Source organism: Mauremys reevesii, linkage group 18, assembly GCF_016161935.1.
Source record: "Mauremys reevesii isolate NIE-2019 linkage group 18, ASM1616193v1, whole genome shotgun sequence".
Lineage (NCBI taxonomy): Eukaryota > Metazoa > Chordata > Testudines > Geoemydidae > Mauremys > Mauremys reevesii.
In genome coordinates this window covers 1,061,243-1,076,509 of record NC_052640.1, presented here as the reverse complement: position 1 = coordinate 1,076,509, position 15,267 = coordinate 1,061,243, and the positions used below count along the sequence as shown (strand labels likewise).

The 15,267-nt window shown below is 38.8% G+C and overlaps 1 protein-coding gene across 1 annotated transcript in view; it reads right to left on the bottom strand.

The window, feature by feature from the left end:
- Nucleotides 1-15,267, bottom strand: part of PITPNB (phosphatidylinositol transfer protein beta) — a 73,908-nt gene that overhangs the window by 12,591 nt on the left and 46,050 nt on the right. Inside the window, exon 8 of the mRNA XM_039505066.1 lies at nucleotides 14,727-14,804. Within this exon, the coding sequence (XP_039361000.1) occupies nucleotides 14,727-14,804 (78 nt within the window). The remainder of the gene's footprint in view (nucleotides 1-14,726; nucleotides 14,805-15,267) is intronic.

The window sequence follows — 15,267 nt, the reverse complement described above, 5'->3', positions numbered from 1 at the left end:
CAATGATTCAGATGTACACATTTAGTATTATTCTTTCAAATCACCATTTTAAGGCTTAGACAATGGTTGTACTGCGACTGAACATGCAGAGTGCCAAGGATTAATAAGAAACTGTGAGGTTAAAAGCCATATTTAAAAAACTACTTTACCTCTGTTATAAACATGTCTTAGAATTAAATCTGAAATAATTTAAAATTACATTTCCTTGTCATGATTTATGCCAATAGGTTACTTTTTGAGTATTCTAGCTTGACAATTAAAATAGACTACTGTTGTGGGTTTTGTTTTGGGTTAAGTAAATATCAAATCATTTTCCCTTTCTGGTTCTTCATTAGTATAACAATTCTGCACTGTTTGGGTAGCTAACGCACTACAAGGGAATATTTGTTGAAACTATTTCCACTGAACTGAAAAGAGATTCATGTAAAATGTTTTTATTGGTTTTGTAGCAGCTTATTTTTCACAAATTTGACCTGACAATGTCCAATTAAACATTAAACCCCATTTGACAATGTGTGGAACACCACATTTACACTTGAAACCCAAGTTAGTTTCTCCACATTTCATAACACAAAAATCCACTGAAAACAACAAAACCCAAGAACCAAGGCAGTTTAGCAGTAGGCTTGTTAGAATACCATTACCTCACACCTATTGTGTCTACATACCACAGTGCACACAGATAAATGTCATACCCTTCTTCCTTTCCTGGGAACTGGTACCACAGTCAGTGTCCAGTTTCTTAGCATAATCTGCATATGTCTGTTTGTACTCAGTTAATTGTAGGTACAAATATGAATACTCATACTTCTGCCTGCAGGAGTAAATCAGGCAGGGGCACCCCATTCTCCTTAATGGCCAGCAGTACTGGCAAGCGGCTATCAGCCCTACGGAGACTTCATCTCATAGGAATGACGGAAAGAGTTTCAGACTCAGGGATATGAGGAGAGTAGAGTCCCCCCCAGGGGACTGAAAAGCTGCCCACCATCACTTGCCCTCCCCACAGCAAGAGATGCAGCCGTTGGGAAATTACTGGACCTCTGCCAGCTGTAGCGAGTGAGTGCAGCTGGATGGAGACAGTGTATCTCCTAAAATTCTCCACTACAAACTTAAAACACTAACATTTGGCTAATATCATTTAAATGAAAGGCTCAGATTAGGTGGAACAGAGTTTGTAGTCTGCTGACCATTTGTGGAGGCTCGCACACCCCTGGAGAACACCTGATGACCAAGGACTCTCCCACCTGGCTTACTTGCTCTCATTGAGGATTCTGGACTAGACAAAACTGAAGATCTTACACTAAGTTGTTCCCAAGTTACCAGTGGACAAAAAAGTTAGGACATTTCAGAAGGTGCTAAACCAGCACTTGTTAAAGTGCCATAAACAATTTGGCCAATTAACTCCCACTTTCAAAATGAAAATATACTCTGACAAGACACATCGTAAGAAATTCTGTGCGAAAGCAGAAAACGTTTTTTCAGAAATTGGGAGTGGGTGGGTTGGCAAAAAAACAGACATAAAAGAAACCGTCCTACAACCTTCATTGGAAAGCTACTATTGTGACTTCACAGCATCTGTAACACTAGTTACATCAAAATGTATGTAAGTTGTTGGTGGTAACGAATAGGTCCATTAATTTATTTTTTCCAAACACACACATAATTTTGTATTTTTTAAAAACACTATGGTGGCTGACTAGTTGTTTTGTGACCAGGTGAACAACAGATAAATCCTGCTTTCAAGTGTAAGAATGCAACACTACACTGACTTAGTCAAGATTCCAGATTTAGCCTGTCAACACTGAGGAAAAGGAGATGCATCTTATTTTAAAAAAATTTAAAGATGAGGAAAGACCTCCCTAGGTCTCAGAGGTATAGTCATCCAAGACAGAAGCAAAGCAATTTGTGATGTTTTACCTTGCAGCAGTTTATTAAGTAGTAACAGTATTTCACTGCATCATAAAATATCAGTTACTTAACAAGGCCTGATTAGAAGAGAGTTAAAGCAGAGTTCTTTCTTTCCCATGGGATTAGTCTGCATGCTGTTTTCTTTCTACTTGCTTAACAATGAAAATCTGGATTTTGAATTTACACTTCTGACAGCAATTCTCTGCTGAAACAAAATTAGTTAGCTTAAAAAAAATCTAAAGTTACAGGTGACCAGTATTATTCGTGGAGATAAGGTTTGGGGAATCGAAATAGAATCCCATATCTACTGCAATCTTTGAGTCTCAATCAAGCTTGACAAACATTGCTTATGCTTTAAATAAAATATTGAAAAATTGCAGTTTATTTCCAATGAGTGGCCAGTTCCCAGAACCACATGGATACTCCCAGTAGGCCAGACGGGCTCCTCACAAAAAAAAAGCTACAATGGCACTAATTGACTAGCAGCCTTAGAAACAACAGGCTGGAAGGCTACGGAGATAATAGCCTTCTCACACAAGAGATGGCCTCTGCATATTAAGAGTGGGGCACTTTAATTGGGAAGCTTTCTCTGCTGCCTGTAGTGGGGACAGAGGAGTGTCTTCTCCAGCACTGTCACAGCATAAAAACACAGAGTGGCTAACAAAAAAATAAATTCATGAGTACTCTTCACATTGCCCTCTTGATCCCAGAAAAATCAGTCAGGCTCCCAAAAGAAAGGCTGGTACTGTAGATAAGCCACTCAGCTGGACATGCCTGGAACTGCAAACCAAAAGTGCAGAGCCTCTTCAAAAGCGAATAAAAGCTTGTGTTACTGCACTGTGCTCTCCCTCCTCATTCTGTTCGTAGAGCCTGCGGGTCACTGGAGCACAACAGAAATATGTTCTCTTAACCAACATGCCACCTACTGTCAGACAACTTACACTGAATCCTTCAAGGATTGCAACACTCAGTCTCTGAGGCCACAGATCCCTATTTCAGATCTCTGCAAAATAAGTTGAGAAGATGGCTGTTTGCAGACCACTTCTCTTACTATTAGTAACTGGCCCTGAAGAATAGGAAGTCTAACTCCCCGTCTAGTGGTCTTTAACTGCATTGAAGCCAGTTTTAAAAACAGGATCTAGGTTAAATTCACTGAGAAAGAGGAGTTTTAAGATGGCTTAATTAATTTAGAAGTCCAGTGTATCAGGTGCTGAACTCTAGAGAGTTTCAAGAGGAAAGAGGCTTTTAGCCTGGGGCACCACTTTAGCTGACTAGTCCTGATCTGAAAAATATAGTTTTTACTGCAAAGCAGAAAGGCTATTTTGACATTTTCACATAACTGCACAAAAGCAGTAAGTCAAAGACCAGTTTCAGCTGAAGAACAAATTTAAAGCACCAAAAATGCCTACAAACAAAAGGAGAGTGTCACAAGTCAAGTACACACATTGGACTACAAGGCTTCTGCAATATAAAAAGGCATGATTACACAACTACACATGTTCTACTCAACTCCACACAGTTTTCATGATCACAGGTTTATAACAGTAACATCGGTAAGCAAAGTAACACTTTGCTTAGTACGGTGAAATTATGTAACGATTTATAAACCATATTTGCATGCCATGGCAGGCTTCATATCAGAAAGGGGCTTCAGAGAGAAAGAAGAGCTTTTTTTTAAAATGGGATTTGTATTATTCAGTGAAGTTTCCCTACTAATGTCACCCTTGATTAACAGGGACACTGATTTATTCAGCTAGGCTTTTAAACAAACCTTGACATTAATGTGAAATTTGGTTACTTTCTTGTTTGTGCATATACATCACTGATAATTACAAAGCCTCATGTTAACCTGATGCTCCCTCTACCATAGCTGTATTAGGAGAACTCAACACCTTGTGGTTATTTGTTAAGCAGAGACTAATGATTTAAATCCAGATTTTAGAATTTGAAAGATAATCACCCCCATGCCAGTTTTAAGACAAGTGATATATTGGCCTAAATGCCTTGGTCCGTTAATAGAACCTGAGTTACAGGTGAACTTTTATGAAGTCCATTATTCTTACACATCTGAGTCACAGCATACCAAGTTTATTTTCTTAGAGAAGCAACAAATACTTCAGTTAATACATTTTCAACTGAAATTGTACGTTCGGTTTGAAATTAGTCATCCTAATTAGGACAGATAATGCATGTTTAAATCAGTTTATTCGTACTTACATTATGTTTGCTTTGTTTTCTGGACATCCAGAGTATAAGGGCAATTCAACAAGTGACAGCAAAGTGAAGTTCAACTAACTTGCTTGACAGTATTTATTCTGCTTCCAAAAATCCCTCTAATTGTACTTGAACCTTGTGAGCATTTGTGATAACTTCATGCTAGAGCACATCTATTTTAGGCAAATTATTAAGAATACTAGCATCCATTCTGTCGCTCCCTTCCACGTTAAAATTAAAATCTGCTATTAAAAATGCAAATATAAAAATTATATTTCTTGACAAAAAACTAAGAAAAATATTCAAAATTGTTTCCGGGGAAATTAAGCAATTTTAGTTTTGGCAAGTATTTTGCCTAGCTCCTCCTTCATCTGACTATATGCCTGTCCATTTTTAAAATCGACTAATACGTAGGTTGTTTGATAGGAATGTTTTTCATCTACATATGATTACTGCAACGTTTACAAACACCTTAATCTCAAAATAATTTATAGTGTTCTTCACCTACAGTTTTTAAGGTTTGGAAGCACTTCTTGCCAATTCTCAAACCCTGCATATAAATACACTGCACTAAGAATTACTTTTTAGTTTACATGATGCGAATTAGAGACCCTCTGAAACAATCACATGAAAAACACAATTAGTGGAGGCATCTTCAATACGAAAGTCTTTGAAGATATTTCACTGAAACACTATTAGCAAGCTGGAAGGAACTATTACATCAGAATAATCCTCAAAAATGTGAGTATCACAAAACTGATTTTATTGTGATATTCCTTACTACTAAGCAGTTGCGAAGTGCCTCCAGATTATTTAACGTATGTTTTATTTTTGTTGGATTCATTAGATTTTATATGTCTAGGTTTAAATGTAATCCAAGAGGCTAAACCGTGTTTTTAATTTAACAATGCATATTAAGTTACGCCATGGTATGCAGAAGAGGCCTAAGAGAAAGTAATGTATATTTGGGCTACAAAACTTAACTAAACAAAAAGCTGTGTGTTTGGCTAGAATAGGAAGCAGACAGTATATGAAGACCACGAGTTCTCATTTCTTAGATCTATGGCAAATACATCAGAAGGACTTAAAGGTGGAATGTCAGGCGAGAGTAAAATTAATTTTTGAAACTAACATTCTTTTTAATATATGACAGTTCATTATTCATGCAGACAGTAAAAGGTTTTCTACTGAACATTTTCTAGATATTTAAAATTATAGGACACACTAGAGCTGAATTATGTGCATTTATTTACTACACTAATTTCTCACTACAGGGCTCTGATTATCAGTAGTAAGTGGAAATAAGTGTATCCAGAATTGACTCGTGTTCTGTTTACAAACAGAAGATTTAAAGTGCAATGTTTGCTTTATGTGCTGAAACGGCACAAATCTTCAACCCAGGTACCACTAAGAAAGGGAAAAAGAGGATAGTTTCAGCAGCCAATCCCCAGCATTCAAAAATCATGAGTTTGGCTTAAAATAATGAAATTTTAAGAAATAATAAAATGTTGGGTTTTTATTTGCCTTCTGATTTTTTAGCCTTTAGGCATGACGTTTTCAAGCTTCTATGCAACCATGAGGGCTAGAGGCTTACTTTTTAGAAGGTGAAGCTTTAAGAAATAAAGCTAATATTGTAAGACTCAGAATGATGTAATGAGATGGAAATACTGTTACAGAAGGCAGAAGTACAGAGAAAACATTGGGGATGGGAATGCAAATGGAGGGTGAGAGGTTTATTTCTCCCAATTTGATCAAGATGAAGTGTTTCAGTTACTTTGATCAGAATAGGAAAAAATCCCTCTGAGTAGGTCACTGCTAAACATTCAGGATGTATAAGGGAATGCAGGAGATTCTGATATGCCATCACCTGCCCCACATCTAGAGCGTAGCAACTCTCAGAAATGACACTGGTCAACATGTGGCTTTGAATAGAGACCTGCACTTTGAACACCACCAGGAATTTAAATGGCAAACAAATATAGCTGAGACATTACAAAGCTGTGGATAAGCAAAAGAAGGACATGGTCTGTCAGCTCCAGGTGCAAGTCTATTGTTAAGCATATTGAGGCAATTTGGAAGTCCAGGTGCAGCATGGAGTCTGGAAGGACCCTGAGGCTATGGACCACCGATGGTCAGTCAGACCCTCTTTCCCCCCACCTCAGAACCCTTAGATGTAGCACATGGCTCAAGCAAGTCATTCCTCCCACCAATCCCCCATAGGCACCACATGGGGCAGGAAGCCCCCACCTCCTCAGCAAGGGAGGAAGAAAGATCAGCCAGGTCAGGTGCCCTAACCTTATAGACCAGTATATGTGGTAACAGTCCATCCCCACTCTGGGATAACAGCTTTCCCTTGCTGTCTGCCAGTACAGTTAGCTCTGAGGCTCAAGGGGTACAGGTCTATTACAGAACTAACCCTTTTGTGTGCATGCATTAGGATAGAACTTTTAATTACATGATCACATACTATTTTTCCACAGTACCACAGCCTCAACAAGCACAGATTGAATGAATAAAGGGACAAGAATTAAGGCTGTGTAGGCAACTGTAAATCTGGCATTACTTAACTTCCAAATGCTTGACTTTGCAACCTAAGTCACATTATTTGAATGTATTTTGTATGCAATATAAATACTTGATTATACAAGAGATTCCTTAATATTCATTGAAGCTCAGTAAACCAGTCCCCATGTATTAGAAGGGATGGAATCTTTGATGCAAAATATAACACGGGTCACCATTTTGAAGACAGAAAAACATGTGATAACCCCATAACAGAATTGTTGTAACTCTGGTGTATACCTATATAACCGTGATAAGGAACCCATTTTTCAATCAGGTTTTCTTTTAGAGAGACAAGTGGATGAGGTAATATATTTTATTGGACCAACTACTGCAGGTGAGAGATACAAGCTTTTGAGCAACACAGAGCTCTTTTTCAGTTCTGGGGAAGGTACTTAGGCTGTAGTGTAGACAAAGCCTATGTTGGAATAACTCATATCACTCAGGGGTGTGAAAAAACCATCCCTGAGTGATGTAAGTTACACCGTTGTACGAGCTCATGCGCACAGCGCTAGTTAGTTGGGGAGCTTCTCCTGCTGACACAGCTTCTGCCGCTCACAAGGTGGTTTTATTATGCAGTTGGGAGAACTCTGTTGGCAGAGAGCATCTTCACCAGAGGTGCTGCAGCAGCACGGCTCTCTCGGTACAGCTGCGAGGAAGCAGCACTGTACCTACAGACATGGCCTCAAGGTGTCACAGGGTGGAATACATTGTTTAGCATCAAACAGTGGTGTCCTGTGGTGTCCAGGATGTTGATGCTAGGATGGTAGTGTTCTAGACTAGAGTTTAATGGATGGATGATGGTGGTTAAAGTTGTGGTGGAAATCTATGAGGGAGTTTAGGTCGTCTCTCCAGAGGATGACAATATCTATGCATCTCTGGTATACCATTGGTTTTGTGGTGCATTTGTCTAGAAATAATTCTTCAACGTGATTTCTTCTTGCCTGCATTGGCCATGTTATAACATGATTACTGCAAGTGTGTTGTGGCCCAGTGTTCAGTTATTTTTGTAGCACAAATGCACCATGACTAGCTGATCAAAATGCTAGGCACTTACTGTGGTAACACTTTACAAATAAAACACACGACACCTCCAAAGAAATAGTTCTAACATTCAAACTAGTGGCTTCTTGATGAGAAAGCCATTTTTGCTTGATATTTTAAACAATCTACAGATAAAAAAAGAACTTAAAGCAAAATCTCTAGAGCAAGCACTAAATAAATCCTTACTCCCTTGATGCTCCTGACTTCAAAGGTAGGATTACTCAATCATTTAATGTTCAACGGGAAGCCAAATATCAATTCACAACATTTCTTTTCATGTTTTTCACAAGATATTTAAATTAAGTTCATGAAACCATCTGCAAACAGAGAGACCATTACATCAGAATGTAGATATTTTTTATTTCAATGAATATTTCATCATTTCTAAGAAGCTTGATAAATCCAAACGGTCTTATAGTGCAAAACCAAAGCCTGCTGCAGGAATTATTAATGCAGGGATATGGGCATTGGAACTACTGTGCCTTTGAACATTATGAGAGAAGAGTGGGATTCTTTTTAATGTCATCAGTAATACTGAACACTGTGCACTCTTGTTTGAAAACAGCTGAGATGTAGTTGGACTAGTAAATACAGTTAAATCAAATTTCCAGATAACTCTATACTAAAAGGTGGGCTATGAGCATTCTTTGAGGAAAGGGGGAGGAGGTAGGAGATATTGCTCCAGACTAATAGCGGTACATCAGAATAATGTTTCCACCTCTTGCTGAGTTTCACTGGGACACGGAATACTACAGATTACTGGAAAGCACACACAGAGGATTGTTTCCACTTTGGTTTTTCTACAGTGCCCATCACTGTAGAATCTGAGGCCTTGGCTACACTGGCGCTTTGCAGCGCTGCAACTTTCTCCCTCAGGGGTGTGAAAAAACACCCTCCTGAGCCCAAAAAGTGACAGCGCTCCCGCGGCGGCACTTTGAAGTTGCAAGTGTAGCCATACCCAGAGTGCTGAACAGGATGCTTAGATCTGCACGCTGACCTCCAAGAGGATTCTACTCTTTGTCCACTTCCTAGAGCCTGGTTAAGCTGCGTTAATATAAACTAGGGTGACCAGACAGCAAATGTGAAAAATCGGGACGGGGACAGGGTGGCGGTAATAGGAGCTTATATAAGAAAAAGGCCCCAAAATTGGGACTATCCCTATCAAAATCAGGACATCTGGTCACCCTAATATAAACACTTGTTATCATGGGAAACTTTTGCAAAGAGGCCTTGCCGCACGCTCAGAAAAAAACAACAACAAAAAACCACAGTCAACCCATAGGCCCAATCTACTCTTCTCTGGTAGCTGGTTCCACCAATTTCCTCAATGAATGGAAAATGCATCCACCAATACTTTTTCTTCCTTGACCTGAAGGCAAAGAAGTTACTTTCTTTGTACATTGTTGATTTACTAAAAGGCATCTTAATCCCTTGATTCTATTGAGGCTACAGAGAAATTAAGATGCAAAATCAATTAATTTTGGGTGACGCACCTAATCCTTCTGTGCAAATCCAAGTCACTAATTGGCTGTGAACACCTATCCACATCCATGATTCATGGTAGTGGAAAGCCCTTGCTGCCAAGTTACACGTTTACTCTATAAGGCTAGTTTGATTTTTTTTGAAGTCACCATATCTTTCCTCCTGGGAACAGCAAGCAGCCAGTGTCAATATTTTAATCCCTCAAACCAGTGTACAGAGCATCAACTGCTGAAATCCCTCTCCCATGGAGTCCCATGGACAAGCACTCATTACTGGGCCAATAAGCTGCTACAACAACATTGAGACAAACACAGGCACCTTTGCAGGGTCTGCACAACCTGACTGTCAGGGGATCCACTCTTTCACCATGCTGGAAAACAGCATATACAGCCACAGACACTGCCACCAGCTCCCATTAAGAAAGCAACTTAGCCTTACTGTGCCTTTGAGCTCTTTAAAGCCTGGTTTACACTTAAAACTTGGGGCAGTTCATAACGCTCAGAGCTATTACTTTATGCTGTCTGCAGACTCAAGTACACTCATTTCAGATTCTGATTATTTGCAACCAAAGACAGGAAACTTTAAAATGAAATCTTGGGACAATTATGCAATACATTTCTACAAGAAACATTCATTCAGCTGAGGCCAATTCATCATACCATACACAGACCATAGCATATAAAATCATATCAATGTTTCACCCCAAATCTCACCTCATTTAAACCACTGTCATTTGAACTTACTCTCACCCAGGACATGCAACACCACAGGACACAAGCCTCAAAACACCTGAAAACTTAAGATAGCTCTACTATAAAGCCATACCCACCTTGGTTGAGCTTCTGTGCTCAGCCTCTAGCTGAAATATATTTTTATCCTTCTATTCTAGGGCTGCTTCAGGGGATGTAAGCTACCCCCAGATGTCAAATTCTAATCACAGAGGGCTTGACCTCAGCTTCTGAGATGAGCAACTATTCCAGGAAAGATGGGAAGCTACCCATGCTAGATCAGATTACTGGTCCATCAAGCCCAGAATACCACTACTAGTAAGGCAGCCACAACCTGATGTTTCAGAAGGCAAAAAAGACAACACTGTAAAGCACTTTGCTCACTATACAACGCAGAAGGAGCTGAATGATGAGTCTCTGCTTCTGTGAGAAGATTTCCAAGGCAAGTCTGTATCTCAAGAATGAGACATGGGAGCCACTATGCTACTTGGATGACCACTTATCAAGTTATGCATCAAAATAATGCCAATAAATTAAGCCTGTCTACACAGAAAGGTGACACTAATGTTAACAGAGCTTTCAAAGAATTTAATATTTCTCTTTACAAAACAACCCTTTCCCAATATAAACCTAAGAGAAAAGCTAAAACTCAATCAACCCAGGCATGATTTTATTTTTAAACTAAACACGTGAACAAGCAGCTTGTTAATGCATTTAAGACCACCATTATGATAGCTGTAGCCATGACTACTGAGAGACACAGGCCTGAAGGCTTTGCCTTGAATCAAAAATGTGAGTCAAGTTACTTTTTAAATCACTCTCTCATCACTATGCACACAAGCCACTTGATAGGTTGACTCCTAAATAATGAAAAATATGATAGACACGTATTCCAAAGGATAAGTGTGTATATGTACCAGAACCAAGAGTTCAAGAACCCAAATGCACACCTAAACAAGGTATATGATCTCTCATCTAAACTCATAAATTAAGCACCAGCATAAGCAGCTCTATTGCTGCAGGAGTCTCAGTGAACTATAGCACTATGAGTTAGGAGTACCAGATACACAACAGGGCAAAGATAGGTTGGGCTTTGCTTTCGTTCAACTGTTGCCTTCTTTATTTTCATTTACCAGCACCTTACTTTTTCCTTCCCTACTGGCCACTTCCCTCTTATTTTTATAAATTCTTCCTACTCAGCTCCTGTTAGTCCAAGGAATAAGTTTCTTTGGACAACAAGGGAGTTAAGAGTCTGTTAATGACATAGTATTAGGGCTGCCGATTAATCGCAATTAACTCATACAATTAACTCAAGAAATTAATTGCGATTAATCACAGTTTTAATCGCATTGTTAAATAATACCAATTGAAATTTATTAAATATTTTTGGATGTTTTTATTTTTTCAATTACACCACAGAATACAAAGTGTATACTGCTCACTTCATATTTTTATTACAAATATCTGTACTGTAAAAAAGAAACTATTTTTCAATTCACCTCATACAAGTAATGTAAGTGCAATCTCTATCATGAAAGTGCAACTTACAAATGTAGATTTTTTTTGTTCCATAACTGCACTCAAAAATGAAAATACAAAATCTTAGAGCCTACACGTCTACTCAGTCCTACGTCTCGTTCAGCCAATCGCTGAGACAAACAAGTTGGTTTACATTTACATTTACATTGTAATGCTGCCCACTTCTTAATTACGTCACCAGAAAGTGAGAATAAAGTGTTTGCACAGGACTTTCGTAGCTGGCATTACAAGGTATTTACATGCCAGATATGCTAAACATTCATATGCCCCTTCATGCTTTGGCCACCATTCCAGAAGACATGCTTCTACGTTGATGATGCTCGTTAAAAAAATGTGTTAATTAAATTGGTGACTGAACTCCTTGGGAGAAGAATTGTATGTCTCTGGCTCTATTTTACCCGCATTCTGTCATATATTTCATATTATAGTAGTCTCGAATGATGACTCAGCACATGTTGTTCATTTTAAGAACACTTTCACTGCAGACTTGACAAAACGCGAAGAAGGTACCAATGTGAGATTTCTAAAATGACTACAGCACTCGACGCAAGGTTTAAGAATCGAAAGTGTCTTCCAAAATCTGAGAAGGATGAGGTGCGGAGCATGCTCTTAGAAGTTTTCAAAGAGCAACACTCCAATGCGGAAACTTCAGAACCCAAATCACCAAAAAAGAAAATCAACCTTCTACCGGTGGCATCTGACTCAGATGATGAAAATGAACATGCGTCCGTCTGCACTGCTTTGGATTGTTATCGAGCAGAACCCGTCATCAGCATGGACGTATGCCCCTCTAGAATGGTGGTTGAAGCATGAAAGGACATATGAATCTTTAGTGCATCTGGCATGTAAATAACTTGCAACGCCAGCTGCAACAGTGCCATGAGAACACCTGTTCTCACTTTCGGGTGACTTTGTGAACAAGAAGCAGGCAGCATTATCTCCTGCAAATGTAAACAATCTTGTTTGTTTGAGCAATTGGCTGAACAAGGAATACAACTAAGTGGACTTGTAGGCTCTAAAGTTTTACATTAAGAACATAAGAATGGCCATACTGAATCAGACCAAAGGTCCATCCAGCCCAGTATCCTGTCTACCAACAGTGGCCAATGCCAGGTGCCTCAGAGGGTGTGAACGTAACAGGTAATAATCAAGTTATCGCTCTCCTGCCATCCATCTCCACCCTCTGACAAACAGAGGCTAGGGACACCATTCCTTACCCATCCTGGCTAATAGCCATTAATGGACTTAACCCCCATGAATTTATCTAGTTCTCTTTTAAACCCTATTATAGTCCTAGCCTTCACAACCTCCTCAGGCAAGGAGTTCCACAGGTTGACTGTGTGAAGAACTTCTTCCTTATTTGTTTTAAACCTGCTGCCCATTAATTTCATTTGGTGGCCCCTAGTTCTTGTATTATGGGAACAAGTAAATAACTTTTCCTTATTCACTGTCTCCACACCGCTCATGATTTTATATACCTCTACCATATCCCCCCTTAGTTTCCTCTTTTCCAAGCTGAAAAGTCCTAGCCTTTTTAATCTCTCCTCATATGGGACCCATTCCAAACCCCTAATCATTTTAGTTGCCCTTCTCTGAACCTTTTCTAATGCCAGTGTATCTTTTTTGAGATGAGGAGACCACATCTGTACGCAATATTCAAGATGTGGGCGTAACATGGATTTATATAAGGGCAATAAGATATTCTCCGTCTTATTCTCTATCCCTTTAATTATTCCTAACATCCTGTTTGCTTTTTTGACTGCCGCTGCACACTGTGTTGACGTCTTCAGAGAACTATCCACGATGACTCCAAGATCTTTCCTGATTAGTTGTAGCTAAATTAGCCCCCATCATATTGTATGTTTAGCAGGGGTTATTTTTTCCAATGTGCATTACTTTACATTTATCCACATTAAATTTCATTTGCTATTTTGTTGCCCAATCACTTAGCTTTGTGAGATCTTTTTGAAGTTCTTCAGTCTGCTTTTGTCTTAACTATCTTAAGCAGTTTAGTATCATCTACAAACTTTGCCACCTCACTGTTTATACCCCTTTCTCCAGATCATTGTTTTATTTTTGAATACAGTTTTTTTTTGTGGTACATTTGTAAGTTCAACTTTCATGATAAAGTGAGCACTGTACCCTTTCTATTCTGCATTATAATTGAAATCAATACATTTGAAAACTTAGAAAACATCAACAAATATTTAAATAAATGGTATTCTATTTTTTTTTTTAATTGCGTGGATCATTTTTTCAAGTGTGCAATAGCCCTAAATAGTATAATAGGATGCATAGTGCTTTGCAATCATGAAAGGTGGCAAGGTCCCAGACTACAGAACCTTGCAATGTAAAATGAGATACACAACAACAAAGGATCAGGAGGAAGGACAATGGGGCATGCAATGCTGAGGGAAGCTGAGTGATGGAAGGTTTTGTAGCAGTAGAGATGGTTAGGTACCAAGACGAAAACTCTGGGAGGCATGTTGGATTCTTTGATCAGCCAGTATAGAAAATTTGCCTCAAGGAATCCACAGTCCCTAATACGTTTCTAATATCATTTTGATGCAGAACCAGGGAAACTCAGTGAACCAGCATATTTTTCTGCTTACCAACTTGTGTAGTAAATGTTTGTATTTATAAAATATGACATCCAGATAAATCAGCCTCCCAACAGCACCCCTCCAAATACAATTAAACAAGGGTCATACAAGGTAAGAACTTGTTCTTATGATCTCTTTTGAGAAAATTAAGTTAGCTACTCATCAGATGTAACCAGGGATTCTTCAAATTTAAACACACAAAGTTACTCCCAATTATAGCTTCTTGCAGTCTAAAACTACTTCAAATGGCAAACCACGGACAGTATCTTTAGGACAAATGATTCACATGGAATTCATTGTAGTATGAAATTCAGCTGTGTATTTATAACAAAGATGTTAGTACTTTTTTCAATATAACAATTTCGTAATTAACCTTATGATCCCAAAAGGTTAAATCACTGTCTATTTTTAACATTAATACAGTATTTTTGTTATAGTGACAGACTGGGTATACTTTGTTCACTAACATAAGAAATGCACTGACTTTGTTTAACTGGATTTGAAAAGGAAAAGAAACTAAACTATATTCCTATCAACTCATTGTTAACTAAAGCCACCACCAACTCCTCAAGGCCCTCAAGAGCTGTCAAATGTTTACTTTCTGCTGATGAAGACTTTGTAAGGCAGTAAGGTCAGCTCACAATACCTTCCAGTTAGGCCCCAAAGGTCCTCTCTTGGTCTTCACCGACTGAAACAATACTGGGTCCTCATCAGCTTTATAGTCCTGAAAAGAGAAAAAAGCTAGACAGTCAGAGGGAAATCTAAGACACCACCACCACCAGTGCAAAGCAGCAAAATTACTGAGCCAAATAGGGATAGAAGGGACCTTGAGAAGTCATCAAGTCCAGCCCCTGCTCTGTGGCAGGACCAAGTAAACCTAACCCACCCCCCGACAAGTGTTTGTGGAATCCCTGTCATTGGAAGTTTTTTAAGAACAGGTTTGACAATCTCCCTTGGAAGCCTGTTCCGGAGCTTAACTACCTTGAGAGTTAGAAAGTTTTTTGTTTGTTTGTTTTTTAAAAATACCTAACCCTAAACCTCCCTTCCAGCAGATTAAGCTCATTACTTCTTGTACTACCTTCAGTAGACATCGAGAACAACTGATCGCCTTTTTTCTTTTTTTTTTTTTAAACAGCCCTTATCATACAGTAACTCCTCACTTAACGTCCTAGTTATGTTTTTGAAAA